Source organism: Pinus tabuliformis, chromosome 2_2, assembly GCF_031772625.1.
Source record: "Pinus tabuliformis cultivar Carrire ecotype Pingquan chromosome 2_2, CPIR1, whole genome shotgun sequence".
Lineage (NCBI taxonomy): Eukaryota > Viridiplantae > Streptophyta > Pinopsida > Pinales > Pinaceae > Pinus > Pinus tabuliformis.
In genome coordinates this window covers 780,904,234-780,932,166 of record NC_142300.1, presented here as the reverse complement: position 1 = coordinate 780,932,166, position 27,933 = coordinate 780,904,234, and the positions used below count along the sequence as shown (strand labels likewise).

At 40.8% G+C, this 27,933-nt stretch overlaps 1 protein-coding gene across 4 annotated transcripts in view; it reads right to left on the bottom strand.

The window, feature by feature from the left end:
- Positions 1 to 27,933, bottom strand: part of LOC149195018 (monodehydroascorbate reductase-like) — a 153,124-nt gene that overhangs the window by 76,982 nt on the left and 48,209 nt on the right. For all 4 annotated transcript variants that reach the window (XM_089405217.1, XM_089405219.1, XM_089405218.1 and 1 more), the window contains 3 exons: positions 26,809 to 27,028; positions 26,202 to 26,317; positions 25,646 to 25,771 (listed from right to left, as the gene is read on the bottom strand). In XM_089405217.1, the coding sequence (XP_089261343.1) occupies positions 25,646 to 25,771; positions 26,202 to 26,317; positions 26,809 to 27,028 (462 nt within the window). The remainder of the gene's footprint in view (positions 1 to 25,645; positions 25,772 to 26,201; positions 26,318 to 26,808; positions 27,029 to 27,933) is intronic.

The window sequence follows — 27,933 nt, the reverse complement described above, 5'->3', positions numbered from 1 at the left end:
GAATCACTTCCTCTCCAATCCTCCTTTGCTGCTGCAACCCGGATCTAGATTTCTTTGGCTAGAAATTTGTCAAGGCAGTGACTCCCTCTACCTCGGCTTTGTCTCCACAGACACTATTCTGCACCAACAGAACCAGTGTCCCACCAGCTCCTCAAATTGAATCTGATCTGCTTCCTTAGCCCCTGCAACTGACTAATTCGAACCTCTCAGGCTCCGCGCTAGCCCAGAGAGCTGACGCAGTCACTACGTGGGCTCCTCTCTGGCTCTGCGTCACTCTTGCAACTGCTCCTCTGCCTTTGAAACAGCGTTGTCACTCGGGACAACTGCTTCTCTGCAACAAATTCTCTCGATCTCTCGACTGGTGTCTTCGATCTCCTATGATCTACAATGCTCTGATACCATGTGAGAATTTCTGAATCTACACATCAGAAATCCTACTGCAATCACTAGTTTATCATCTCCTACTTGTCCTTTACATTCAACAAGTTATTTAAATATTTAAACAGCGATGAAAAACAATATTTCAACCTACACATACATACAGATGATGAACTAAAATAAATTGAGACAATCACACAAGGGACACCATTATTTTTGGACAATCGTCCCCAGAAAAGCCCAATTCGAGAAAATTTGTGCAACATATAGAGGGTTTGTATTATTAAGCAGATTTAAGAAAACAACTAGGGTGCTAAATCCGCCTCACCCAATAGAGAATAAACCTGGTAGAAGTACCTCTATCGGAAGATAGATATTTTGACAATTCCAGCAACTAGATGATCAAACCTCACAGATGACAATTGTTGTTCCCAGTGCTGGGCAGCAATGGCTACTCCAAGCTCTGCGCTGGAAGTGCATCACCTCCTCTAGGAGTTGCGTCACCCTCCCAGTGAGCATCCCTTGCTAAGAAGTCGATATGCTGAACTGCTGCTCTCTCTGCCCCACAGAAAGCCGCAGCGCCGCCTCTAGGGAACTGCGTTAGCCCCTCTAGCTCGTCATCCCCTCTAGCTTCTACATCAGCTCCTCTAGTTTCTGCATCATCCCCACTAACTTCTGCGTCACCCTCTCTTGAGCTGCGTTGTCTCTCCAACTGTTGCTCTGCCTCTTTGCTATGTATCCTCGGCCTTGGACTGAAGTTCCTCTGCCGAACTGCCCTCTCACTGCAACTCAGATCACTTAGCTCGACTTTCTCAGCAAACCATGCCCCAGAAAAATCAAACTCTTTGATCTCTTGGTGTATCTCCAACTGACCCTCAAGCCTCCTCTTATACATTTCCTACTGATGAATCAACGGCCGAGATTAAGTCCCTAATCAACAGCTAAGATTAAAACAGGCTCGATCCTCGTCACTTAGAACATTCTCACCCATATTCTTATTAATACACATTAATATTTTTATTTTCCTAAGTTTAGACTTAGGAATCCATTAAAAATACTTGTTATTTTAATTACTCCTCATCTGGGTGGAATTTCTCCAAACGATTTCTGGGTTTTGGAGATCTCATGTGTTCTAGCCCCTCCACAAAATTTCGGAGCTAGAGCACATCCGATGCTACCAAAAATCAACATACCATTCAAGAATGCTGACTTGATATCCATTTGATGAATGTTCCATCCCATTGATGTTGCCAAAGAGACCGACAATCATATAGTTGTATACCTTGTTGTAGGTGCAAATGTCTCTTCATAATTGATGCTTGGGAGAAACCCCTATCCACAAATCTTGCCTTGTATTTATCAGTACTTCCATCTGCTGCATGTTTAATCTTGTAGAGCCACTTGGAAGTTAGCACGGATTTGTCTTCAGGCCTAGGAACAATCTCCCAAACTCCATTCTTCATTCATGGCCTCTTTCCGTTCTTGATGTTTAACAACTTCTTCAAAAGTGGATGGGTTTGCTTCAATTAACTTTGTCATATAGGCTGGATACCTTGAATATCTTTTAGGCTTCTTACTTTCCCAAAACGTACCTTGGCTACTCCATGTCCCTCCGCATCTAGAAGGGTAGACTTTAACCAATTAAGTCTTTTCCTACTCTTGGGGATGATGACTTCTTGCACAGGTTCACTGGGACCTACTTCTTCATGATTTGAATCCTCTTCCTCCCTAGTGCATTATTCTTCAAATATTGGAAGTTCTTCATCATCAGAGTCAATCGAGAGGTCCTTTGATTTCTTGAATGCAATACTTTCATCAAAGATCACATCTCAGCTTACTTTTATTCAGCGTCCTTCCTTTATGTAGATCCTATATGCCTTTGAAGTATTACTTTAGCCAACAAATATTCCCTTCATGATTGTAGGATCCAACTTCTTTCTCTTATCTTTCGAAATGTGAATATAGATAGGACAACCAAATATTCGAAGATGGTCTACGCTTGGTTTCTTCCCAATGAATGCTTCCTTAAGAGTCATGTTATCTAGTGATCTGTGAGGACTTCGATTTTGAACATACAAAACAGTTTTGTTGCTTCACTCCACAGAAATTTAGGCATGTCTTGATCATGTAACATAGCTCGAACACTTTCCTCATTTGATCGATTCTTTCGTTCAGTGACTCCATTTTGTTCAAGATTATATGGGACTATCAACTCGCTCTTAATCTCAACCTCCTTACAAAAAGATATGAGTTCCTTAGATGTGTATTCTCCTCCATTTTCAGATCTTAGTACCTTTATCCTCCTTTCTGTAAGGTTCTCTACATCTGTGAAAATTATGTTACTACAGCAACTGATTTATTTTACCTACTTATTTTCCAATAAGTTATTTACGAAATCCCTTCAGTAAATATTAAAATAAATTCTACGGCAGATATTACACCATAATATAGAAACAAATATATGCACAAGAATCTAACACATCAACACAAATAATTTTGAACAATTGTCCCCGGAAAAACCCAATGCGAGAAAATCGATGCAGCAAAGGAGGATTTTTATTATTAAGCAGCTTTTTTGAGTACAATGGGTGCCAAACTAGCTCACCCGACAGAGATAAATTCTCCGGCACCTCTCCTAGGCTCAACGCCATACCAGCTAGCCTCTGCGCAGCTCCCAAACCCTCTGCGTCAGCACTATGCCTCTCTGCGTCAGCACTGGGCCTCTCTGCGTCTTCCTGAGTGGCTCTGCATCTACCTCTCTGATCTCTGCGCTGATCCTCCAGCTGTGTCCCTGCCTCTTTGCTCCGTAGTCGCTACCTCTTGCTGCAATCCAGCCTTCTAGTTCGAATTTCTTAGCAAGCCCCATTCCAGAAATCGAACTGACTGGTCTCCCTCAGTGTGTCTCCAACTGACCCTTAAGCCCCCTCTTATACTTTTCATGTTGATGAATCAACGACCGAGATTAAGTCCCTAATCAACGGCTAAGATTAAAATAGACTTGATCCTTATCTTTTAGAAGCTTCTCATCCTTATCTTTATTAATACCCATTAATATTTTTATTTTCCTAAGTTTGGATTTAAGAACTCATTAAAAATATTAATTATTTTAATAACTCCTTATCCAGATGGAATTTTCCAAAATGATTTCTGGGTCTCGGAGATCTCATGTGTTTTAGCCTCTCCACCAATTTTCATGGCTAGAGCATATCTGATGCTACCCCAAATCAACACTCCCTCTTAGCGAGGAATGTGCTCGAGTAATACTCCATCGCTGAGCATCACCCTGATTATACGGCGTCGGTACCTGTGCTGATGCTAGGCCTTCCTACCCAACATCCTCTGCACTGCTGCATCCTGTACTGTTGCCCATGTCTCTACCACTGCCACTGCTACATCTATACTGCAGCTCCCTCTACATCTATGCTGTTGCTAGTCCTTCCTCCCAACACTGCATCTGCACTGCAACTCCCTCTGCATCCATGTTGCTATTGGTCCTTTCTCCCAACATTGCATCTGCACTGCAACATCTGACACATACCCATTTTGACTACTGAAATGGATTCTTTATCATCCCCATCTTCTCCCTGAAATAAGCAAACTTTGTTCTTCCAAGGGCCTTGGTAAGGATGTCTGCCACCTGTTCTCCTGTAGGAGTGTAGCTCAACTGTACAGCTCCTCGTTGGACACAGTCTCTGACAAAGTGACACCGAATATCAATGTGCTTTGATCGATCATGAAATACTGGATTCTCAGAGAGCTTGATGCAACTCTGATTATCACACATGATCCTAGTCGCTTCCATCCTTCTTCTGAATAGGTTTACAAGCAGTTTTCTAAGCCATATGGCTTCGCACGAAGCTGTGCTAGCGGCCATATATTCTGCTTCAGCTGAGCTCAGAGCTACGGATTTCTGTTTCCTACTGCACCAGGAGGTCATCCCTGATCCAATGTTGAAACAGTACCCAAAGGTACTTTTCTAATCCACTAAACTTCCAGCGCAATCCGCATCAATAAACCCACTCAATCTAATATCCTTACTTCTGGTGTACAAGATTCCATAATCGACTGTTCCCTGTAAATATCTGAGAACATGTTTGGTTGCTGCCCAATGAGCCCTCTTTGGTTCCACCATGAACTGACTGAGGGTGTTGACAGCGTAACAAATGTCTGGCCTAGTATTGACCAGATACATCAGGGATCCTATGAGCTGCCTATATAAGGTGGGATCAACATCTTTGTCTTCTGACGCATCAATTTTCTTCTAGTTGGTGATCATTGGAGTAGCCATCGGCCTACAGTCCTGCATCCTAAATCTCTTCAGGATCTCTGTAGCATATCTCCCTTGTCCAAGGAAGATTTTATCCTTCTGCTGCCAAACTTCCAACCCTAGGAAATAATGCATCTGTCCCAAATCCTTCATGTCAAACTCTGTGGCTAGATTCTTCTTGCAGTCCTCGATGAGCCTGGATGAACCTGTTAGAAAGAGATCATCCACATATAATACTAGTATTAGAGGCTCACCTTCTACAACCAGATAGTAGAGATTGGGATCAACATCACTCTTGACGAACCCCATCTTCTGCAAGTAGCCATCAATTCGACCATACCACGCTCTAGGTGCCTGTTTGAGCCCATACAAGGCTTTCTTCAATCTGCATACATGAGACTTCTTCTCATGTGTCTCAAAGCCTTCTGGTTGTTCAATGTATACTTCCTCTTCTATTACCCCGTTCAAGAATGCCGTTTTGACATCCATCTAATGAATCTCCCATCCCATCTGAGTTGCAAGAGGTATCACGGTTCTAATAGATGTATACCTGGCTACTGGGGCGAAGGTCTCTTCGTAATCAATTCCTTCCTTCTGAGCATACCCCTTAGCCACAAACCTGGCTTTGTATTTTTCCACACTATCATCTACAGCGTATTTAATCTTGTAGATCCATCTCGAACCTACCACCGATCTGTCTTGAGGCCTAGGCACTACTTCCCAGACATCGTTCACCATTATAGAGTTGTATTCCTCTACCATCGCATCCATCCAAACTTGATGTTGAGCGGCCTCCTGAAAACTGGAAGGCTCCCCATCCTGAGCTACTAATGCCTCATATCTATTTGGCTGCTTTCACTCCCTTTTATTGTTTCTCATTGCACCAATGAAATCTTTTGCATCCCGCAGAATCTGTCGAAGTTCTCGGCTCATTCTTCCTTTGGTAGCAGGTGCATCTGTTAGCTCCTCTTCCTGCGATTCTTCCCGTTCTGAGGAAGAATTCTTGGCTTCCACTAGTTGAAGTGGTTTGACCAACGGCTCATCTTTTTACTGCTCCTCGAAAGGCATTTCTCGAGATTTTCTGAAGGCCCTATCTTCCATGAACTTCACATCTAGTCGAACTACTACCTTCTTGCTCCCTGGAAGATAGACTCTATATGCCTTAGCGTTCTCGCTATATCCCAATAGATATCCTTTCTCTGCAGTTTGATCTAACTTCTTCCTTTTCTCCTCGAGTATACGGCAATATGCTAAACTCCCAAATATCTTGAAATCGCTGACTTCAGGTGTCTTCCCGGTGAAGACTTTCTCTAAAGTAATCTTGCCCAATGCCCTATGAGGAGTTCTATTCTGGACATAGACTGTTGTGTTGCATGCTTCTTCCCACATGAATTTTGGCATATCTTGGTCATACATCATGGCCCTAGCCGCTTCCACTATAGTCTTGTTCTTCTTTTCTGCTACTCCATTCTACTCCGGATTGTAAGGAGTTGTCCACTCTCTTTTGATGCCCCCCTAGTGCAAAAATCAGTGAAATCCTTATCGACATATTCTCCACCATTGTTTGAGTGTAAAACTTTTATTTTCTTCCCTGTCAGATTCTCCACCAGAGCCTTGAACTCTTTGAATCGACAAAAAACCTCGTCCTTGGTTTTCAGAAAATAAATCCAAGTTTTCCTAGAGTGGTCATTAATGAAGGTGACGAAGTATTCGGCACCACTAAAAGCTTTAGTGGACATTGGTCTGCAGATTTCCGAGTGTATCAGTCCTAGTACAGTCTTGGCCCTGTTTTTACTTCTAGGAAATGTTGCTTTGGCATACTTGCCCAAAGCACATCCTTTGCATACATCATCTCATTCTGTACTGAGATCTGGAACTCTTGTTACAGTTTTCCTGAGAATTCTAAGAGCCCCATGGTGCAAATGTGCCATTCTTTTGTGCCATAGTTCATTCAAATCCTTGTCTCCATTACTGCCTATCAGTGCCATTGGTAGTTCTAGTTGTAACCTATACAACTTGTTACTTTTGATTCCGATCTGCACTTTCTTTTTCCAACTCGAGTGTTTGACGTATACTTTCTCCTTAATGAAGAAAATGTCATAGCCCTTGCCTTGAAGTTGCGATACGGAAAGTAAGTTCATCCCCAGTCCTAGCACATGCAGCACATTGGTAGCACGGAACTGCTCTCCCGTTTCTGTTTGAAAAACTATGGTACCCTTCCCTACTGGAGTACACTTTGCCTTATTCCCCATGGTGATCTGAAAATTCATCCTTTCCTCCTAATAATCTGAGAAACATTCCCGGATTCCTGTCATATGCCAGGAGGCTCCACTGTCTATATACCATACCTCTGATGATGTACAGCTTGTCACACAAGAAACTTCTTCTTCCAATCTAGAAGCCAACATAGAGAAATCGAAATTACTATCTCCTGTGCACTTTTCTGAAAATCTGCACGAGTTTTCTAACGTAGATGCCTCTACATCATGATCACGACCCATAATAGAATTTCCCTTCCTGTCTCTGATTTCTTGCTCTGATACCATGTGAAAATTTTGTTACTGCAACAACTGATTTATTTTACCTACTTACTTTCCGATAAGTTATTTACGAAATCCCTTCAGTAAATATTAAAATAAATTCTACTGCAGATATCACACCATAATACAGAAACAAATACATGCACAAGAATCAAACACATCAACACAGATAATTTTGGACAATTGTCCCCGGAAAAACCCAATGTAGGAAAATTGGTGCAGCAGAGGAGGATTTTTATTATTAAGCAACTTTTCTGAGTACACTGGGTGCCAAACTGGCTCACCCAATAGAGATAAATTCTCTGGCACCTCTCCTAGGCTCAACGTCAGACCAGCTAGCCTCTGCGCAGCTCCCAGACCCTCTGAGTCAGCACTCTGCCTCTCTACATCAGCACTAGGGCTCTCTGCATCAGAGCTAGGCCTCTCTGCGTCACCCACGCAGGCCCTCTAGTGACTGCGCAGTCTTGCTGCCTCTGCGTCTTCCTGAGTGGCTTTGCGTCTGCCTCTCTGATCTTTGCGTTGATCTTCCGGCACTGTCCCTGCCTCTCTACTCCGTACTCGCTACCTCTTGTTGCAATCCAATCTTCTAGTTCGAATTTCTCAGCAAGCCCCGCTCCAGAAATCGAACTGACTGGTCTCCCTCAGTGTGTCTCCAACTGACCCTCAAGCCCCCTCTTATACTTTTCCTGTTGATGAATCAACGACCGAGATTAAGTCCCTAATCAACGACTAAGATTAAAATAGACTTGATCCTTATCTTTTAGAAGCTTCTCATCCTTATCTTTATTAATACCCATTAATATTTTTATTTTCCTAAGTTTAGACTTAGGAACTCATTAAAAATATTAATTATTTTAATGACTCCTTATCCATATCGAATTTGCCAAAACGATTTCTGGGTCTTGGAAATCTCATGTGCCTTAGCCTCTCCACCAATTTTCATGGCTAGAGCACATCCACAAGATCATGACATGAAATTCCATACATTAGACATGTAACAATACAAAAATGTATCATCAAATGGAACTTACAAGATAATGAGAATATATCCATCCATCAACATTGCAAATAGGAGCTCCAAGACAAGATAGTGAAAATTTCCACACATCAAAATGCATCACAAACATCCAATTTCGTCCATCAATTGCAGGTCTGAATTCTTTTACAAGAGAGATCCCAATCCAAATGATGATGTCCAAATACAAATGAGGTCTCTTTAATTTATATGAGCCTCTCACAAGTTCGAATGGGTCTAATTAGCCTAATTAATCCCCTAATAATATTTTAATGCAGTGTTGATAATATCATCGATATTCGTAAATATCGCAATATTTTCGGCAAGCCGAAATATCGCCGAGAAAATATCGCGATATTTTTGGCCCCCGAAAATATTGCGATATTTCCGAAATATCGCTGAGAAAATATCGCGATATTTTCGGCTCCCAAAAATATCGCGATATTTCGGTAAAATATCGCGCGACGATCCAAAATATCGCCCAGCGACAGTCAAAAATTTCCGCGCGGGTTATAAAAGTCCGATTTTGGTTTTTTTTATTTTCGGCGAGCCGAAATATCGCCGAGAAAATATCGCGATATTTCCGAAATATCACCGATATTTTGGTAAAATATCGCCCAGCAACAGTCAGAAATTTCCGCGCGGGTTATAAAAGTCCGATTTTGGTTTTTTTTCAATCATTTTCATTTCTGATCGCTGGAGAAGGAAGGGGAGAGCTATGTGCTTACTGCCAAGGAGGGTTTGAGCATTCCATAGCTATTATCGCCACCAACAACGAAAATTTCATTGATCTAAGCTTCAAGAACAGTGAGACAATTTCATTTCTTCCATTAACAGGTATGTTCAAATAAACCCCAATTTTAATGAATTTTTTGTTAGTTTTAGGATTGTTCTTGCTTGCCTATTTGCCTACAATCATTTTGCTTGATTTTTTTTTCCATTTGAAAAGATTTTCATGCCCATGATCAAATGCAAGGGTTTTAATTTTTTAAGTTTTCAAGTTTTCTCCATATTTGGAGAGCAAACTCCATTTTTTTTGAGTTCATAGCTGCAGAGGCTATTTATTAATTTTATTATATATTAGGGGTTCATCTCTATAAAATTTCTTCACCTTAGAAATTAGTTTCTTATTGTGCAATGTGAAGTTGTGAACAATGAGGCAGGTTTACCGTTTGCCTATTTCTAAAAGTAAATTCTATGTATGAATTTATGAAATTTCAAATGAATTTATGAATTTTCAATTTTCAATTCACATTGCAAATTTGCAAATAATGTAGCAAAAAAACTGTTTTGTAAAATGATGTGGTTATTAGTATTACTTATTAAGTTACTAATTCCAATTTTTTTTGGTGCCCTAGGTTTGAGTTAGCCCACTACAAAATACAAATATGCCAAAAGCCTTGGACCCATTTTGGGAGTATGGGAACCCTGATGGTGGGACAAATCGTGCATATCTTACATGCAAATTGTGTGGGACCAGGATGACAGGTGGGGTTACACGACTGAAATACCATCTTGCTAGACTCAGTGGACATGATGTTGGGGTTTGTACAGTTTCTAGTCCGGAGCTTATACAAAAAGCTCTTGAGGCAATTGATGAAAAGGACAGAAAGAAGGAAGAGGCAGAAAGAAACAAAGCTAAACGTGCAGGTAGATCTTTCGGGATATCTTCTCCTGATTTTGATGTTGAGGGTAGTGGCCCTAGTGGGAGGGGATCCACAGCTGGCACACCATCACCTGCTACTGCTAGTACGATTGCGAGGTCATCATTTTTTGTTCCACGAACAGGACCTGGAGCACAACCTGGCATAAAATCACTTGTTAAAAAGAAGGAGAAGCAAGAAGTAGATAGAGTCATGGGGAGGTTTATTTTCTGGAGCGACTTACCTCTCAGCATCACCAAAACCAATCCATTTTGGCAGCCAATGTATGATGCTATTACTGTTGTGGGCCCAGGGTACAAAAGTGACACATACGAGGAGTTGCGGGGGGCCATTCTTCAAGCAGAAAAGTAGGACACCAACTCTAGATTGGCAGAGTTGAAAAAGACATGGGAAGTTACTGGATGCACAGTGATGTCTGATGGTTGGACAGATAGGAAGGTTAGGACCCTTCTAAATTTCTTGGTACATTGTCCTAAAGGTACCATGTTTATTAAATCGTTGGATGCATCAGAACATATCAAAGATGCAGCAACGATATGTGAGTTGTTAGATGGATTCATTTGGGAGATTGGTGTGCAGAATGTGGTGCAAGTCATAACAGACAATGCAGCTAATTATGTGTCTACTGGCAAAATGCTTATGGAGAGGCATCCCACATTGTTCTGGACTCCGTGTGCAGCACAATGTCTCAATTTATTGCTTGAGGATATGGGGAAACTCTCCTTCATCAAGGAGGCGGTTGATATGGCTAGGAGCATCCCCAAGTTTATTTATAACCATGCTTTTGTTCTTAGCCTCATGAGGAGGTTCACTAGAAACAAGGAGTTGCGACGTCCTGCCATCACATGTTTTGCCACAAACTTTATTACTCTTCAGTCTTTGCTTCGATGTCAGTTCGAGTTGAAGCAAATGTTTGTGTCCGATGATTGGCGTAATTGTAAATACAACAGGAGACGTGACGGGAAAGCCATTGCAAAAATGGTGTACTCTGAGACATTTTGGCATGGAGTAGAAGAAGCATGTGCAGTTAGTGAACCTATAGTAAAGGTTCTTAGATTGGTGGATGGGGAGAAGCCTGCAATGGCTTATTTGTATGAGGGCATGGATAGGGCCAAGGAGGCCATTCGTTCCTATTATGCAGACAAGGGTTCTGTTGGCCTTGATAGGCAGATGATGTTATGGGATGTGATTGATAGTCGGTGGACAGGGATGCTTCATCGACCCATTCATGCAGCAGCACTCTTCCTCAACCCCGCATTTTCATACAAATGCAACTTTGATTTTGATGGCGAGGTGATGGAAGGGCTCCATTCCTGTATTCAGAGGATGGTACCTGATCCTGAGCTTCGTAGCAAAATCAATCGCGAGATACAGTCTTATCGGGATTGTGTTGGCCTATTTGGCTTTGATGATGCTATTAGGGAAAGGACCCTCTTCATGCCACGTAAGTGACAAGTCATCACTCATTAGAAATTAGAATTTCCAATTTAGAATTTGCTTACTTATAATTCTTTTTTTTTTAAATTCAATTATGTAATTTTTATTTGAAAGTTTAATTATGTTTTAAGTTTTTGAATTTTTTATTTCATTATTGTTGTAGATATTTGGTAGCGAAGCTATGGTGCAAGGGCACCAAATTTGCAGAAATTGGCCATACGAATTTTGAGTCAAACATGTAGCTCTTCAGGGTGTGAGCGCAATTGGAGTGTATTTGAGAAAATACACGCCAAAAAGCGCAACAGGTATAACTTTGAGCTCAAGCCTTCAGTTGAGCAATTACACTTATTGTAATTTTAATTTTTAATTTATGACCTTCAAGTGTCAAGAGTCAAGAGTCAAGACTCGTTAATTTTTTTGACACTCTTACAGGTTGGAGTTCGCACGCCTCAACGATTTGGTGTATGTGCATTACAACATCCGACTTCGAGTGAGGCAAATAGAATCACCAATGGATCCAGATGCCATTTCCTTAGGCAATATTGATGTATTGTCTCCGTGGAGGGTGGAGTCTGAGGAGCCCATCTTGGAGGAGTCACCTTCATGGTTAGAGCCAGTGGCAGATGATCCATTAGAACAGGGGTAGCAAGAGGAGGACTCGGAGTCGGAGGAGCAATAGCACTCAGAGGAGGAGCAAGAGGAGGAGGAGGAGGACACTGTAGGAGCATCAGCATCAACACCATCTGCTATAGATATAGGAGAGCATAGCCCCATACCTAGCACTCATTATTTGACATTAGGTGCAGAGGCAGGGTCAAGGCCTTCTACTACTAGGGGCAGGCCTAGCAAACAACCCATCATGTTTTCCTGTAAAAAGGGGAGAGAGCAGTGATTTCAGATAGATAGCTGCTAGTTTTATTTGTTATGCTACATATAACTCATGATGATGAGATACTTTTATATATGTGATGTTATTTTGTATTGGTTCTCCACATTTGAGTCCTTGAATGGACAATTATCAGGGATCAGCAGGATTTGGTATCGCCTTTGATGTATCATTTCTATTTGACATCATATATATCAGTGTTTTCTTCATATTTATGTGCCAATGTGTTTATTTCATGTTGTTATTGCTTTATATGTTTAAAAATATGAAAAAAAATGAATATATTATGCATTTTTTATGCTTGCCGATATTGCCGATAAGATATTTTCTGGACCCTCGCCGATATTTTCCCAATACCAATATTATCAACACTGTTTTAATGTGCAAATATCATCCCTTTTGGTAACAAGCCCACCAAAGAGCTACAAAAGTGAATAACAAGCCATACAAAGAGGGCTGAAATAGTGCATAATGGAGTAGGAAGGGTCATTGGAAGGCCAAAATGAGTCCTCTCATTGCCATGATGAAGAGGAGGGCTCCAAAAATAATGATCAAAGGGTTAGCCATTGATTTCCAAGCAAAACATCCTGTGGTGCTCCAAAGTGGTTGTGGGGCATAATCAATGGTCTCATGGGTCTCCAGAGGCTCAATAACAAGTCGATGCTCCATGAGTGAGGGCTAGAAGATGATGCATGCCCTCTCGTGTCTCTTCGGATGAGACAAAACCCATATGGGCCCTGGATCAGTTGTCAAGTGTTGGGCACAAATGTGTGGTCGACTAGGAAATGTGGTCCAGACTCCAGGTGCATCATCATCTATGTATGGTTGGAGCACGAACAAACGATGTGTGGTGTTGAAGAAGTCCATGATGTGGCAATCAATGCTCTATTGTGGCGGAGGCCCATGGCTCTCAACGTTTGCCCTACAAGTGCCATTATGATCCCCTGGAGGGCTTGCATCCCGTATAGGGAGGCCAAGTCCAAGATGGAGACCAACCTACAATCCTGTATAAGATCCAATGCATCTCCTCACCTGCCAGTACAACAATCCATTAGTGCAACGAGTAAATAAGCTTGCTAATCAGGGGCAAAAAAGTGGACACTTCATAGTGGCATGCCCTTCCAAATGGGCTTTAGAAAGTACTGGTGACCTTGCTCGACAAGAGAGGTTAATAAAGGACTCTATTAGGTGGCTTCAACCTCTAAAGGAGTGATAGGTCCGTGGTACATCCATCCAATGGCAGGTGGCATGTGAAATAATGATGGAATGGAATGGGGCAATAGGGAAAGCTCCAGGCCACATTCCATGGTACAAGGGTAGCTATAATGATTGAAGTCCACACATTGGATGTATAGATGTAGGAAGGAGCAATTGTGGTACATGAGTTACCTCGACCTTTGTTTTTCCACCCTCCTTCATATGCCTTTTTCCTTTTATTGATTTTTCTTTCTTTTACTGCTTGGGGCTCTAGGGGATGAGAACATGATGTGTATGATGAAGTAGTGATTACCCCCTTAGGGTTGGGCAGTTCATTGCCCACCAGGGGTTAGGACCAATGTCACATGGTTCGAGTTCGAGTTCGGTTTCGGCAATGATTAGGTTCGGTTTGAGTTCGAATTTTTTGATGAGGTTCGCCATTAGGTTCGTCTATATATATGTATATATATATATAATGAATTATAAGATAAAATAGTAAGAAATCAACATCAGTAAACATCAAAAATGCTATCACGGACATGGAAACTGCAAGGATAAATTACAAGCTTGAGTTGTGACTTGAAGTTATGAGTTTTGATCTATGGACTTGGTCAACGACTATGAGGTTCGATGAGGTTTGCCGAACCTCAAAATTTTTTTAAGGTTCGCCAAAATTCGAACCTCAAGGTTAAAGTTCGACGAACCTTATGACATAGGTTGGGACAATCATGGGTTCCTTAATGATGCAGGGGGCACTCATAAGGGCCCTAGGAACCAGGGTGATGGCCATAATAGGGAATAGAGCTCATGTTTGGCTTTTTCCCACGCGCTAAATTTTTGTCTCGGCCATCTTTTGCATTTTTTGGTACATTTCTTGTTGTAAGTGGCCAAATTATGGTTTTAACTTTCTTTTTAGCTGCATCAATCTCAGGGGCATCGTTCCCGGCCCGACCCAAAGTGTGGACAAGGGGAGGGAGAGGCTAACACCTTGTGGACCCAATGGACAAATGTGGACCCGAATAGGAAAAGCGTGAAATGGGGTTGTAATGAGCGGAGGGGAGTGAGATATATGGTGTCAGGAAACGAGACCACGCAACCAAAATCAGGGTTTCCCATGTAGTATCACTCCTAAAGCTAGTAGCCCATAAAGGAGATCCCACAGGACCAGGATACAAAACTAACCACCAAGTTGGGACAAGGGAACAAGAGTACAATCCAAGCCCATTCTTTTTGCCGAATACCCCCACTAATCCATGTTCAAGGGTGCCCAAGAAAAGCAAGCATAAACATCCAATTAGAATTTGAAAAGTCATACCTTTGGGATTGGGAGGCCCACCTTCAAACATGCTATCATAACGGATGGGCAAGAGCACGCAATGGCTGGCTCAGCTGGCAAAGAATGGTGGCACATCGAGCTATCTAGTGGCTACAATGGGTTGGCTGTCGGCTGAAGACATCTCGATTCTCGAGGAGAAAATTCCTCCTATAGAGGTCACCCACCGGTGGTGGGTAATAGGAGGAAAACAGAGTCATGAAGGGGGAGGTAGGCCCTAGGTGGACAAAAGCCATGCATTCTTCCAAGACAAGGAAGAACCCAATTATATTTTAAAAACTAAATGTGGAGGGGGATTATGGAGTTGTGTGGAATTTTATTTTGAGGATGTTGATAAAGAAGTGGATAAGATGGAATACTTTATTCTTGTTCAAAACCAGATTGGAAAAAAGTAAGGATTTCTATCTCATTCACATAGTACCCCACTCACATTTCAAGCAACAAGAGGTCTACAACAAGGATATTCCCTCTCCCTTTATCTCTTTATATTAATGATAGAAGCAAAATTAGATCTTCTCAATGGATTCACTCATGTTAGAATCTTGACAGGTATATGAGAAGTCAATTTCCCACTAGCTATTTGCAGATAATACCTTCTTCATGGACCAGGCAAATATAGAAGAGGCCCACACATGGGATTGGGCCCTTAGAATACTACAGATACGCAACTAGTAAAAAGGTCACTTTTGACAAATCAAATATTTGGTTCTACATGACCCAATTGATCCATAAACAATAAGCCTATGGTTCACCTGTCTCGCCAAAATGGACCTTCATTATGGAATAAAAATATAATGTCTATGTAATCACAAATTAACAGAGATCTAGCATTTTCTTCTCTATTAAATAAGTGGCATGGATGGATATCCATGTTCTGATTAGTATTTGTGCGTGGTTTGTATGCGTTTATTTTCAAGAACAATTCCCAACCAAGGATACAAGAGCACTCTACTTTAAATGCCAACAATAAAACATATTCTGCATATTAAAATTCAAAACCAGCGCTTTGTTCTACCAAACCTCTACCCATTCATATATTCATTGAAACGGTTAACAAGATACATAGCACTCTACTCTAGTCATTGTTGTCACAACAACCATGAGACATTAAATATACAAATACAGTTGCTTGTAGAAAGGTGATTGTAGGCAAAAGTCCACCGTGACAGCTTGGAGAACGTATTGAACCAATAAAAACGATGGTCGTAGGTATAAATCAATGTTGAGAGCTTGGGGGTGAATTACTCTAGCTACGATTTCATGTATAATTCCAGAGTATATCGTGACAATGGTTGTAGAAACCACTATGTAGCTCTATTGCACATGTAACTTACAAATCTAGCACTCCCTATCAAACCAGTGATAAAGAGTAGTCAACCCATGGGATGTAGTTACACTTTGCATGCTGTGTGTGTAATGAAGATATGTGTTACAACTTACTGGACAATGTACAAATGTAATGTCCTCTTCTAATTAAAGTGCCCAACAGAGGACGAAGTAGCCTATCCAACCCCATAGGCAATTGTCATTTGTAAAAGGGGCAACCCATTATTTGATGTTATTGGGGTAAAACTAGATAATTTGCGGTAATTTGAGGGAAACTTGTGATAAAATCCAAATTTGGGGCAAAATGGAGGGAAACTTGTTAGGTCCTCAAATTTAAATTAGGAGGGAAAACCAAAAAGGGAATCTATAAAAAGGAGAGAAGAGAATCATTTTACTCATCATGGATTGTGGATCCTTTTTGTTTTTTAGCAAGGCTCTTAGATGGTTTTAAGACCCCTTTTCTTTGATTGGTTTCAGTGGTGAAAGATTCCACCCTAGCCAATCCTTTCTCTTTACACTGTTTAACATAATTCGTGAGGCATAATTCATCTATTTGTGGCAATAAGATTTTTTTCGAGGGCAATTTTGTGGCATCAAGGTTTTGTAGTTTTCTCTAGGTAGCGAAAGGCAACTCTGTGATAGCGTAGGCATGTTCAAGGCTTTCCAAAGACAACGAGGGACAACACGTTATGTCCACATAGCAAAACAACCCTAACTCCCTATCTAAGGCATGCGGCCCACCTTGAAATAGTCCTTTGGTGGAAACACAATTGTTTAAAGAGTAAATTATTGGCAGCAGAGTGTCCTAAGGCCAAATCTGAGGCAGCAACCCCATCCTCGAGTGATCATTTGTGGTATTTGGACAGGAGACCACTGAAAGGTCCCCTCTGTGATAGGGAGGGTTTGCTTAAGCCCTATTGTGGCTATGGGCTACTCCTGAAGGTTTCTTACTGGCAACAGGTCATCTTGAAGACAAATATGAGGACATGAGATCATTTCTAGGTCAGCGAATCTATCAGAGATTGTGGCAGCAAACCCTCCTAAGCTCTGGTTTGGACAACAAAGGTTGTTTGGGCAATGTAGGTTGCTCAAGATATTGTTGGAATTGTTACTGCTTGTAACAGCCCTGGTGAAAATTCCATTTAAATAAAGTTAATAAAGGCAAAATAATAACCACAGTTATGGGACACCTATTCCAAGCTAAATGTTGGACAAAAACATCCTAGTCTGGGTGTTCATTTGGTTTATTATGGCAAAGGAAATTGACAAAGGAAATGGCAAAGGCTTTGGAAAGGCAAAATGGCATTTTTGGCAATTTATTTATGGAAATAATGGAAATTAGGAGAAAAGGAAGGTGAAAGGTCACATGTTGCATGTGAGGAGGAAAATGAAGGAAAATAATGGAAAACTGAAGAAAATAGAGGCCTCATTAATAAAAAGGCTTATGAGGATCAATTGGTACCTTTTGTCAGTTCAGTTTTGGAGCTCTATCTCTATTTTCTCTCTCTCACAGTCTTGGACACTTAGAGTTTTCTTGGAGCACTTCAGCATTGGATCAAGAAAGAGAAAAGAAAGCAAAGGAAAGCAAGGATCAAGCAAACAAGAGCAGGATCAAGCAGCTACAGTGGGATTTTTTGTAGGTATCGATTTGCATGTGTGATTTCCTTGCTAGTTTTGACATGCATGGTTATGCATGTGTGCTCTTGGTTCTCCTGTTGTCATGGGCATGGGTTTTGTCGAGTGTGACAATGTTTTTCAGCCTTGCCTTGTCATTTCCGAATAGCCATGGTGTGATGGGTTCTCATGTTTTGGTTGAGCTGGATTGTTGGATGGATTTGAAACTCAGTGAGGTGGATCTCTAAAAGAAAGAACACATGGCCTAGTAACCCTTGAACCGGACTATGGGTTGCGGTAAAGTCGGATTTTGTGTTGCCTTGGTGGGCCTAGGAATCCTCGACCGGTGAATGGCGGGATATACGTTTAAGCCTAGAGGTGGGTGCTCTCCATCAGGCCTAGGAATCCCGGGATGAGATGTACATTAAACCCTGGAGAGTGGAGTCTCGGTTAGGGCCTAGTGATCCGGTGTGGATTGCGGTAAAGCCCAAAGACTGGTGTCTTGGTTATGGCCTAGTGATCCCTAAATTAGACTGTGGATTGCGATAAAGCCTAGAGGCTAGGAGACAAGAAAATTCCTCATAGTGTAGGTGATGAAAATCGGTGGCATCCATGCTTGTTTTGACCTAGTGATCCGATGAGGATTGCGGTAAAGCCTGGTTCTATTAATGAGGGTGAGGTGGTGTAGCCTCGGGAAGCCCTGGTTGAGTTTTGGTTATGCTTCCCACATTCATGCTTGGAATATGGCATGGGGATGATTGGCTGAAAGAAGGACTTGGTTCAACCAATCTATGGTTGGGTGGTTCGTGGAAGTCCCATATCTAGTTGGCTTTTGCATTCATTAATAAAAGCTCCTTTCCTTGGTATTTTATGGGCGAATGTACTGGTTCATATGTGACATTTATGGTTGATGTATCCTTATTATTTTTGTTGTTTATATGTTGGTTATGAGTATGTTTTATGACAGTGATGAGATATGGCTTTCATCATGTTTTGATTTGTAAATGAATAAACAATGAATATATGACCTAATAGATGATCATACAGCTAATGTGATAAGGCACCAATGTTTCTTAGCGATTCTCAAATAAGTATAATAGCCCTATGCTCAGATCTGTTGTTATGACCTATAGATTGTATATTTGTGACATGTTTGACGAAATGCTTGTCATGTCTAGTAGGGGTCCAATCAAGTCTTTGTTCAAATATTTGCATTTGTATCAATGTCTCGATGTTACTTTTCATTCTTAGAGGTTTCATGGAGTTCTAAGCAAGGGTCTAAGTCTTGGCCCTGAACAGGTGGCATAGAATCCGGGGTCGTAGGCTCAGAACTAGCTGAAAAAGACCCCAGTCGCTTGCATGCCCATGTTGTGAGAGCAACTGGAGGGCCCCAGTCGCACACATGCCCATGTCATGGGAGCGACTGAGGCTCTAGGGCAGTGAAGTGTCAAGTTGTCTCAGGGGTTGATCACCTAGAAGGGTTGGTTGGCTCATGTAGGTTCTGTGACATGTGCATAAGGTCAGATTGGTTGTGTTGTGTTGGCTCCACATCCTTAATTGTACATGGGGAGTTGAATGATGAATCAAATTGTAGTAGCCTCTCGTCACATGTTTACCCCAATGGACCGATTAACTTGGGTAAATGTGGGAGGAGGGTGTTACAGAGTGGTATCAGAGCATGGTTCACCCCTTGGATTGGATGGGTAGCGTGTTGGTCATGCATTCAAGTCGGTTGCATGTGTTCCTTATGCTTGTGGTCTATGTACTTGTTTTGTATATATGGTGTTGGTCATGGTTGCATTTGTTTCACCATGTGGAAGTTGATGGTGTGTTGTTGGATGTGCTTATCGTGAGTATAGATCGGTTATGCACTAGTTATGCATGACAGTGTTTGTATGTATCGTGTGTGCATGCATGTTGTACGTATGTTGATTATGCATACATTGACATGGTTGTAGTTGTCATGCATGAGTTCATGATGTGTGGTTGACAGGGTCATGCATTGATGACTGGATGGTTAGGATGATATCTATATGTTGTTATGATTATGTTAATACATGTATTGCGCTAATCTGGTTGATCTTGTAGATGAGATATCCTCCCCGAGCTACACTGAGGTATGTTGATTATGTTTATATTTTCGTTTAGCTGACATGGTATGTTTGGTGAAAAATAGATCAAGATGACTAGCAAGATGGTAGACTACAGTTCACGAGACTCCCTCTATGGATCAGATGAGCAGCGTGGTGTTAGGCACTCTTCTGACTTAGCAGACACATTGAGAAGCTTGAAGGAAGAATTAAGAAGTTGCAAGGCAAATAATGACAGAATCATGCAAGCACAAGAGAAACAAGCAAAAGTCAATGCAGTAATCCTTCAGAGTTTGTCAGAATTACAGAAACAAGGACCACTTCGGATTAGCCATGGACAGGAGGACATAACTAATGGGGCATATGGCAGTAGATCTCATGGTGGGCACAGGTCGAATAGGGATGACACGGTTAGAGATAGCAGGTTCTTGGATACTTTGAATCGGAGAGGTGATGGACACAGGTACTATTCTAGTTCTAGTTCTGACAGACACTATGATCGTCATCGTTATCATCCTTACAAGAGGATCGACAAGGAATATTTGTCAGATGAGTTTAAGAGAGCTAAGCCACCTACTTTTGATGGAGATTTGAAGAAGCCGAAGGATGCAGAGGCTTGGTTACTTGGGATGAAGAAGTTCTTTGAGCTACATGAGTACACAGAGAATATGAAGGCCAGAATAGCTATCTTCAGCCTCAAAGGGAAAGAAGACATCTGGTGGGAAGATGTAAAGCGGGTTAGAGACATCAGGACAGAGGAGTTGAGTTGGCATGAATTCATGTTGAAATTTGATGACAAAAAAAATTTCCTGCAATCCCAACCCGGTTTTAATTTCACCTTATCACTCCCATTCAGTTAAATGCCCTTTCCCATAAACATACATTCAACATATAGAATTTTGGAAATGAAATTTTTAGATTAAAACACATGGGACTGTCAACACATGCTGAAAATAAATATGGACATAACCAGACCAGCAACACACATAAAAATACACAGATTTTTGGTCAACTTAGACCCAGGCAAAACCCCTTCAATCTTCTCCAGGGAAAACCTATTAGAGAGCTCTTCAAATTTATTTATCTTTCAAGTTCAGGAAAAATACATTTGTAGACAAAACAAAACAGCAAAATACAACTTATCTCTTCAGCCAAAAACTCCTTGAAAACTGTGCCCACTTTGCCTCAATTTTCATGCCCACTTGAAGCTGAAAATATGTACTATATGGATATGACCATATGGAATGAACTATATGGAATTTCGTACCGTCACACAAATTTTTTTCAAAAAAAATCAAAAACTTCTCTTATACGACGTGCAGCTCACAGCATTCAATGTTGTTCGTACTGTACCTTCTATTGTCTTCTATGCCTTGATTTCCATGCCCATATTTGCCCAGAAATCACTCCTTCAACTTGCTGCAACAAATTTCTCCTTTAGAACTTTTCTCCAACTCTCAGCCTTCTTTCTCCAATCTGCTCATGAAGAATGAATGCAGTCTCTCTTTTATTTCCCCCTTTTGTTTCCCTAGATGAATTTTGGGCAACCCTAAGATCTAATGGCTCAAATTCATTTAGATCAAGGGATGAGAATAAATGTGCATTTAATTATCACTTTCTATTTTTTAACTCACCCATTAAATAAAGTACCCACATTGTACTTTATGTCTAAAGTCACCTTTCACTTTATAATTTAACATTGACTTTACCACTTATAAAGTCACTTTCACTTTATAAAGTCACACTTAGGAAAATAATTATTTTGGACACTTTTCCCTAGGTAGAGACTAACCCATGGGAAACCATTCGTCCAAGTTACATTAAAAATCAACAATTCAAAAGACTTTTCAGGAAGAAGTACTTGTCAAAAAGGTACCACGACAGTAAAGCCAAAGAATTTTACGAGCTAAAGATGGGATCGATGACAGATGAGAAGTATACGACTAAGTTCTTGGAGCTATTGAGGTATGTACTGTATCTTAAGGATGAGAAGGCTAAAGTTCAGAGATTTGTTAGTGGATTGCCATTAGCTTTTAGAGATCGAATTGAGTATGATGAGCCTCGGTCACTTGAGGAAGTTATTGGGAAACTAAAGCATTGCTATGAGCAGTCAAAGCGTAAGAATGAATCTCAGCAAGGATGGAAAGGGAAAGATAAAGGTAAAGGTAAATGGCAGCCAAAAAGAACAAGGCCTCAGAATGCAGAAGAGAAAGAAAATGTTGCACCATACAAGAAGTTCAACGTAGCTAGATAGGGACATGGGTCACAGCAGCAGAATAGAGGTGATGGTACAGGACGGTTGGAGTGTTGGACGTGTGGTAAGGAACATCTTAAGAGAGATTGTCCGCAGAATCAGGGTGGTAGGCCTCAGATCTATAGTGCACAAGAGGCGCAAACTGTTGGGGATGTTGGGTAGAGCATTCCTCGTATCTATGCAGTGTTGGATAACAAGCAGGCAAAGCACCAGGCAACTGTTATCGAGATGGATGGTAAGATTTGTGATCAAGTTGTTTCCATTTTGATTGACCTTAGATCTAATTATAGCTATGTTAGTCCTAACCCGATGGATAAGTGTGGTTTGAATAAAGAAATGCATGCAGAATCCTGGTTAGTGCAGTTGGCTACAAGTAAAAAGAAGAAAGTATATCACTGGGTAAGAGCTTGAGCATTCAAGTTCATGGTAGAACCAAAGAGGGCGCACTGGGCAGCAGCCAAGCATGTTCTCAGATATATACGAGGAACAGTCGAGCATGGACTAATGTACACCCAAGGCAATGACATTAGGTTGAGTGGGTTCACTGACGCAGATTGGGCTGGAAGTTCAGTAGATCGGAAAAGTACCACTAGGTACTGTTTCAGCATTGGATCGGGAATGACCTCCTGGTGTAGTAGGAAACAGAAATCCATGGCTCTGAGCTCAGCTGAAGCTAAATATATGGCAACTAGCACAACTTCATGCGAAGCCATATGTCTTAGGAAATTGCTTGTGAATCTATTCAGGGGAAAGATGGAAGCGACCAGTATTTTGTGTGATAATTAGAGTTGCATCAAGCTCTCTGAGAATCCAGTCTTTCATGATCGATCAAAACACATTGATATCAAGTGTCACTTTATCAGAGACTGTGTCCAACGAGGGGTAGTACAGTTGAGGTACACCCCAACAGGAGAACAGGTGGCAGACATTCTCACCAAGGCCCTAGGAAGAACAAAGTTTGTTTACTTCAGGGAGAAGATGGGGATGGTGAAGAATCCGTTTCAGTAGCAGAAGCGGATAGTATAAGGAGTTGCAGTGCAATAGTTAGCAGTGGCAGTGTTATGGGCAGCATGATGCAGCATATTCAGAGGGAGTTGCAGTACAGATGTAGCAGTGACAGTTACAGTGTCATGGGCAGCAGTACAGGTTGCAGCAGCGCAGTGGATGAGGGGCAGTAGGCCGAGCATCAACAGTGCAGAGGACCGATGTCGTGGATCAGTGTGATGCTTCTATTGGGAAGTATTGCTAGAGCACATTCCTTGCTAAGAGGGAGTGTTGATTTTGGGTAGCATCAGATGTGCTCTAGCTCTGAAATTTTGTGGAGGGGCTAGAACACATGAGATATCCAAGACCCATAAATCGTTTGGAGAAATTCCACTCGGATGAGAAGTTAAAATAATTAATATTTTTAATGGGTTCCTAAGTCTAAAATTAGGAAAATAAAAATGTTAATGGGTATTAATAAAGATATGGGTGAGAAGCTTCTAAGAGACGAGGATCAACTCTGTTTTAATCTTAGCCGTTGATTAAAGACTTAATCTCGGTCGTTGACTCATCAACAGGAAAAGTATAAGAGAAGACTTGAGAGTCATTTGGAGAAACATCGGGCAAATACTCAGTAACCCGAGGGAAATCGATTCTCAAGGAGAAGGAGTTCGATTTTAGAGGGAGAGTTGCAGGGTGAAGGAAGAGGAGGGCATCAGCAGCAGTCAGAGACTGAGGAGGAGGTGACACAGGGCATTTGAGAGACAGTGCAGAGGGAAGAGCAGAGAGACAGCACCATTGGAGACGCAGTCCTCACACAGACTGATGCAGACTAACACAGAGATGACATAGAAGTGAATGAAGGGTGTCCAAGGTGTCAAAACTTCTCCAGGAGGAGGAGAAACTTTGTCTCAGGTGTTTCCCTCAGAAGTGTCTCAGTTTTTCTGTAGAATCATTCCTTGTAAAGCGATTGTCACAGAAGATTAATAAGTAAACCCTCATCTGCTGCATTGGTTTTCCCACATTGGAGCTTTCCGGGGACAATTGTCCAAAAACAACTGTGTTGATGTGTTTGATTCTTGTGCTTGTATATCACTGTTATTTTCTCTATGTAATTATGTGATAACTGCAGTAGAATTTATTTTAATGTTTATTGAAGGGTTTCGTAAATAACTTATTGTGGGAAATAAATAGGAGAAATAAATCAGTTACTGCAGTAGAATTTCGTGTTAGAAATTTTCACACTTAGATCAGATCAGAACCACAATATCAAAACACTATCTATGAAGCAATGGAAACCAAACAGTGGACCGAGGAAAATCTACAAGTTCAAGAAGAAGATGGGAAAAAGCTGGCAGCATGGGGTCTCTATTCAGAAAATAGGAACATAATCAATTGAACTGAGAAAGAAGCAAAAGGAAACCAGTATATGGAGGCCTACTGAAACCCATTTCATTAGGCTAAACTTTGATGGTGCATTGAGGGGAAATCCAGACCATGCAGATATTGGGGGGGTTATAAGACCCCCATATTTACAACCTATCCTGGTACATCTATTATCATTTACCAGAATGTGGGTGAATCAACCAACAATGTTCCAGAAGCTGTAGCTGCACAATGAAGAATTTTCAAGGCCTGGATACTTGGAAAAAAGCATTCGTTGATGGAAGGAGACTCACATCTGATCACCAGTACGCTTAAGGCCTTAAAGACTACGATTGAATGATCAGGAGTTAGGAAAATCTCCAAACAGCCATCTTGATAGGCTGGTAGCAAAGGCCTTTAAAATACTGAAATCCTTTCATGGTGTGGATTTCAATCATATTAGAACATCTGGAAATAAAGTAGCTGACAGGTTAACCAATGTTGGTACTAAAGCTGACTAGAGATGGGAAAACTTGCTATCGATATGGCGCAAAATTAGCACTCTTAAAACCTGAACAAGATCCAAATCCTGGTGGTGGAGGACAAGGAGCCAAGCACACACTTTAGCTCAAGAAACCAGCTCCAAAAAAAGTATGCATGAGGGATATGGGAGATACATGGAAAGGGAGCTGACAGGGATAGTTTTCCACCATGGATCACAATGACCCAGGATTTCTCAGCACCCATGTCTGATTCAGAAAATGGAGGAAATAGTAGGGTGGGAGTGGCATCTCTAATCAAATCACCATCATGGCTTACCACCCCCATAAAATCCATTATGAGAAGGAAAGGCCATGTAATTAGTCAGGAAATCATTACAGAAAGATTAGGCTACCTTTGTCAAGCTTTCTAGATTTGGAAAAATGAGCTGGCACTGATAAATGTAATTACCTAGATTTTGAGAACCTGTATTATTTCGTGAACATTATTAAAGCAGGCATGCTGTTTCAGTTAAACCTATCTATAGGCAACCATTAGTATCAGATCTTTAGGAAAATGGAGGAAAATGTAATATTTATTCTACCAAGGACTGATGGGACCCTGGACAAAGTTAGAGGTTCCAGAGCTAATCTGTTTTGGTATGAATGTAAATCACTCTGTACAGTAAAAAATAAATAAATAAATACCAAACGAACAAATAAGCTATATAAATAAAACTATTGAGCTATGATATTAAATAATTAGCTTAATGCTTGCAGTGCAAAAGACAATGAAAATTAGTTAAAAGTTAAAACCTTAATGCCACCCTTTTCCTCCTGAAGCTGACCTTTGAAAAGGCCTGTCAAAGGTCTTGCTCCAACACCAACAACAACAATATCTGCCTCCAGTTCCCTGCCATTCTTCAGCTTGACCATCTTAACCTGCAGAAAGAATCAGTTTTGAGTCCTACAAGAAACTGTTATAGCCACTTTCAATCTAAGAGGACTTTAAATGACAAGTTATATTGCCAATGAAAAATAAATTGTCTTTAAACTCATATTGCCAATGAAAACTAATTGTCTATAAACTCCACAGCGATCAATACGAACCCAGAAGCAGATAATAAATGCTGTATAAGCTGGAATATACAGCATTTGTTACTCTGCAGCTGTGTGTATAAAGTTTACCTAAACTCCACAACGTTACTGTAAATACTTACGAAACATACAGCAAGATTAATTACAATTTTCATCGCTGGCTACTGATTAGTTCTTTAAAGCTGGAGCATTAACACTTAACATCAATGCTTATACACATATCGAGAGAGATGGGAGCTATAAATGAAGCAAAACAATTTAATGAACTACTTACATTTCCATGCTCATCAGTGCTGAATCCAGTGGCCCTTCCCTTGATAATATCCACATTCTTTCCTTTATAATAGCCCTCATAGAAAGAAGCTATATCTGCAGTGAAAAGACGAGGCACTGCACAAGAAGCAACCAAAGTGTGATCATTACAAATTTGAAGGTATAACTATGGGAGAAGAAGATACTGACAGGTTGAACTTAAATATATTTGAAAATCCAATGATTCTGTAAATACCTTCTTTCCAATGCAAACATTTAACAAATATAATACAACGCTATAAATATAATTTTTCACAAAAGACGTGAGATAGACCTCTTTCAGATGAGCATACAAATATTAAGACGATAGTTACCAAATAGTTCATATAAATTGCAAGAGAAGGTAAAAGACAATCCAAGGTAGTATATTAGAAATCTGTTGCCTACTGAGAACCCAAAAGAAAAATCTAGATGTAATCAATTGTGTCTTAGGAAAGCTGCTGATGAGATCTTTTAACAAGCCAAAATTCAACATAATAACATCGATTATATTATATTATAGTCTCAATTTACAGAAGCATCACAGTTATGTCAATAAACCATAGAAAATAACGTTTAAAGAAACTTACTGAACCCTGGCTCGGGGCACACAATTTTAACTTTATATTTGTTGATTTTTAGGACTGCAGCAAGTTCAAGCCCAATATAGCCTCCACCAACAACCACAGCTGTGCCTTCTGGTTTTGACTGTATTACAGATACCAAGGCATCAGCTTCAGCAATCTCTCTCAGATAAAAGATGCCCTTGGCATCAGCTCCTTGCACGCCGAACTCAGATAACTTGATAACCTGTTAATAAAATGGCAAAAACTGAGTCCAAAAAATTTGCAGCAGAAAAATCTACTCGTGAAGTTAGAGCAACCAAGTTATCGCATGACATGTAGCTATAAGAAATACTGAGAATGTCTATATGCATCACTGATTTTTGTTTTTGTTAACAAAAGGAATAAGCCTTAATTTGCATTTGTGATTTTCCAAAGAAAATAATATTGATCATTCCTTTACTGAGCTCAGTCTTTGGTGTGGCCATAGCTTTCTGCTGGTAGTCATGGAGCTAGGAAAACTGACCTGAGTGATTCAGACTCTGGAGGCAGATAAGCCATTAACGATATATGGGACTAAAAAAAAGGAGATGTGACATTCAAAATGTATGAGCTAGTTGAGATTCTAGACTTTTGAAGATAGGGCTGCTTTTTTTTCAAGGAAAACTTTACAGGAAAATCCCCAGGCACTTCCCCAGATTTCGTAAATGTACCCAATGTAAAACCATCAGCACTGATTATAATTCATGGTGCTTGATGCAATAGGGACATCAAGTGAGGCATGCAACAGATGCAGCCAGGCCGGGGGATCAAGCTCGAGACCTCCTACAGGAAGTTCAAAGCACTCAACCACTAAAGCTAGCTCACTCATTTGGATAGATTGTAGGGGTTCTTACAAAGTGGATATCAACATTAATGTGATAATCAATTTCCAGGAAAATTCTTTATTATTGAGAAGACACTAAATACAAAGATGGTTGAAGTTACAGCCTCACTTCAAGCTACTTCTATAGGCATCTCAACTTCGAATTTGAGTTTAATCATGCTGGATATTAATAAAATCAATTCTCGAACATATATTTATTCTGAAAAGGCTAACTAAATGGTTGACCAAAATACATTAGAAATAGAGAATCCTTGGCCTGTAAGGGG